Source organism: Lynx canadensis, chromosome F2, assembly GCF_007474595.2.
Source record: "Lynx canadensis isolate LIC74 chromosome F2, mLynCan4.pri.v2, whole genome shotgun sequence".
Taxonomy (NCBI): Eukaryota; Metazoa; Chordata; class Mammalia; order Carnivora; family Felidae; genus Lynx; species Lynx canadensis.
The window spans coordinates 2,606,182-2,609,069 of record NC_044320.2 but is presented as its reverse complement, the minus strand read 5'-3'; the positions used below and the strand labels follow the sequence as shown (position 1 = coordinate 2,609,069).

The 2,888-nt window shown below is 67.2% G+C and overlaps 1 protein-coding gene across 1 annotated transcript; it reads right to left on the bottom strand.

The window, feature by feature from the left end:
* Nucleotides 1-1,478: 1,478 nt before the first annotated feature.
* On the bottom strand, nt 1,479-2,582 carry GPR20 (G protein-coupled receptor 20). The gene has a single exon (XM_030303775.1). The coding sequence runs from the start codon at nt 2,580-2,582 to the stop codon at nt 1,479-1,481; it is 1,104 nt and encodes a 367-aa protein (XP_030159635.1).
* Between the last annotated feature and the right edge of the window lie 306 nt (nt 2,583-2,888).

Below are 2,888 nucleotides of genomic sequence, written 5' to 3'. Positions count from 1 at the left end.
AGATGGTGGGGAGTAATGAGACAAAGCCATGAGGCAGGGCGGGACCTGGTCCCAGTTTTCCCAGATTCACGTTTGCTCACCTACCTTAAGAGACCCCTCCTCCTAGAGGAAGGCCTTGTTCCAGGATGATTGCAACTCCTCCACCCCCGAGCCTAGCGGTCAGTTAGTGTCAGTCAGTCACTCTCTAGCATGAATTAGAACGGGAACCGGGGGCTGCTGCCCCTGCAGGAAGAGAGCCCGCAGGTGGTGCTGCACTGGGGCAAACACTGGCCCTCCCTCCCCCACTGCGTGACGGTCCAGGCACCAGATGCTGTTAGAGCTTCTCTGTCTGAAAACCCACCCTCGGGTCAGCATCGCTCTTGCCAGGTGCTTCTTGGCAGACAGCGAGCTCCCAGGTCCCTCCTCTGTCCCTGCAGCTCCTGCTCTGAGTCAAGCAGGAGAGAGGCTCCTGGACTGTGCCCGGCACCCAGTCGGGGCCAAGGATGGCGCTGGTTATGATGCTGACCGCCACGCCCACTGCTGCTCAAGCATCCGGGCCCAGGAAGCAGCCCTGGGTGGGAGCCCGGGACCTCCTGGGCCTCCGGCAGGAAGGCTGTGGGCTGACATGTCCTGGGGCAGGAGGAGTCGTCCACACACGCGGGGCTCCACGAAGGGTTGCTAAAGACAGTGCCGGCCTTGCAGTGCCCGGAAGTCACTCCGTGACCCTGGCCAGGCCTCTCCCTCTTTGAACCTCAGTTTCCTCATCTGTAGCATGGGATATCAATGGCCTTCCTGCCCCCCACGCGGGCCTCCCTCCAGGGCCCTGAACTTGGGGGACCAGGTACTCTGCCTGGAGCCACTGGACGTGTAGGACTTCTCTCTGTAAAGAGGGCAGATCTGGGGCCCAGGGTCCCTCTCACCCTGTGTCAGTGGCTGTGGCTGAGGTGGGGCCTGGTGCCCCTACAGCAGTCTATAAAGGACCCAGGGAGCTTGGCCGCTCAACAGAAAGCAGGTGGACGCAATCCTGGCGTCTGGCTCAGAGGAGGCCGTCAGAGGCCCAAGCCAGAGGGGGCGGGGGGGGGGGGTAGGGGGAGGGGGGAAGAGAGGAAAGGGAACCTCTCTGCAATTCCTAGTACCTTAAAAGATCTCTGTCCCTGTTTCTGAGGAATCCCTCACAGGGTGAACGTGCACCAGGAGAGAAGCAGCTCCTGGCTACCCCTCTGAGTCTTTGCTGGACGCAGCATACACCCCAGACGGTAGGTAAACGGTCAGCCTTCGACGGCCCCTCCGGGGCCGCGGCAGACATCGCTAATCAACCACGGCACTGAGCAGCGTGCCGGGCACAGCCGTCACCAATCGATCCAGGTGAAGCCGCTCCCACCCCCACCCCCACCCCCACCCCCGCCCCCACCCCCAGGGCAAGGGGACGTCTGTGCCGTCCTCGACCCGGCCTGCCCAGTCCAGTCCTGGCCTTCGGTCCCCTTGCAGAGTCCTGCCCACTAAGCCTCTGGCCCGTTAGCCAGGTCCTGGGTGAAGGCGCCGGGGCCGGGGCCGGGGCCCGGGCTGTGCTTGCGGCCCGAGGCTCGCGAGCTCCTCTGCATGCCGACCACGGTGCTGCCGTGGGGCTCGCGCTCCGCCCCGCGCCGGCGGAAGAGGCCTCGGACGGTGGCCTGGAAGCCGCTGGTGACAAAGCAGTAGACGATGGGGTCCATGCAGCTGTTGAGGCTGCTGAGGGTCACGGCCACGTGGTAGGCCACGAGGCTGGCGTGGCTCGGCACCTCGGGCCACAGCGCCACGGCCACCTGGCGGGCGTGGAAGGGCGTGAAGCAGACGAGGAAGATGACGAGCACGGTCAGCAGCAGCTGCATGGCCCGCACGCGGCGCTGGCGGCCCTGGCGCAGGAGGCCCGGCCGCGACAGCGCGCACACGATGCGGCCCGTGAACACGCTGATGACCAGCAGGGGCAGCAGGAACTCCAGGACGGTCAGCGCGAAGACGCGGCAGCAAGGCCCGCCGCCGGCTCTCACGCCCAGCACGGACAGGGTCACGGCGCCGGCCGCCAGCCACACGAAGGCGCACACGGCCCTGGCGCAGGCAGGCTGGCGCCAGCGGCGGGAGCCGTCGGGCTGCACGATGGCCAGGTAGCGGTCGACGCAGATGCAGGTGAGGAACAGGATGGAGCAGTGCATGTTGAGGAAGTAGCCGAAGACGTGGGGGAGGGCGCAGCGCAGGCAGCCGCGCGCGCCGTAGAAGACGGCGAAGCGCGTGGGCAGGGACAGCCCCACCAGCAGGTCGGTCACCACCAGGTTGATGGTGTAGACGACCGAGGGCGTCTTGGCCTGCGTGCGGCAGCAGAAGACGTACAGCGCTAGTCCGTTGAGCACCAGCCCCGCCAGGAAGATGACGCCGTGCACCGCGATCAGTGCCAGCCACAGGCCCGGGAAGGCGGCGTGCAGCTCCTCGTCCAGCAGGGCGAACAGGTGGAACAGGGGCACCTCGGGCACGCTGACGTTGGCCGCCGCCGCCGCCGCCGCCGCCGCCGCCGCCGCCGTGGCGTTGGGGGCCGCGGGGGCCCAGGGCCCCGTGGGAGACGCGGCGGGCATGACGGCGGCCAGCGCACGCCCTGGGCCTGGAAGGAAGGAGCGGGGTGGGTGACCTTTGGGCAACTGGAGCCCCGCCCGGAGGCTGGTCCCGCTCGGCTTGCCTGCCCACCGAGGCCCCCAGCTTTCCCGGCTTTGTGCCTTTTCCTGGCCTGGCCCTCAAATGCCTGCCTTCTTCTGCACTCCATGTGGCCCCGGCGCCTGCCAGGGCGGAGCTGGGGCGGAATGTTAATGCTCTGGGCCTACTTCTCCGCGCAGCAGGAAGCAGAAACCCCGGCTGGGCAGGACCGGCCTAGGACCAAGAGGGAA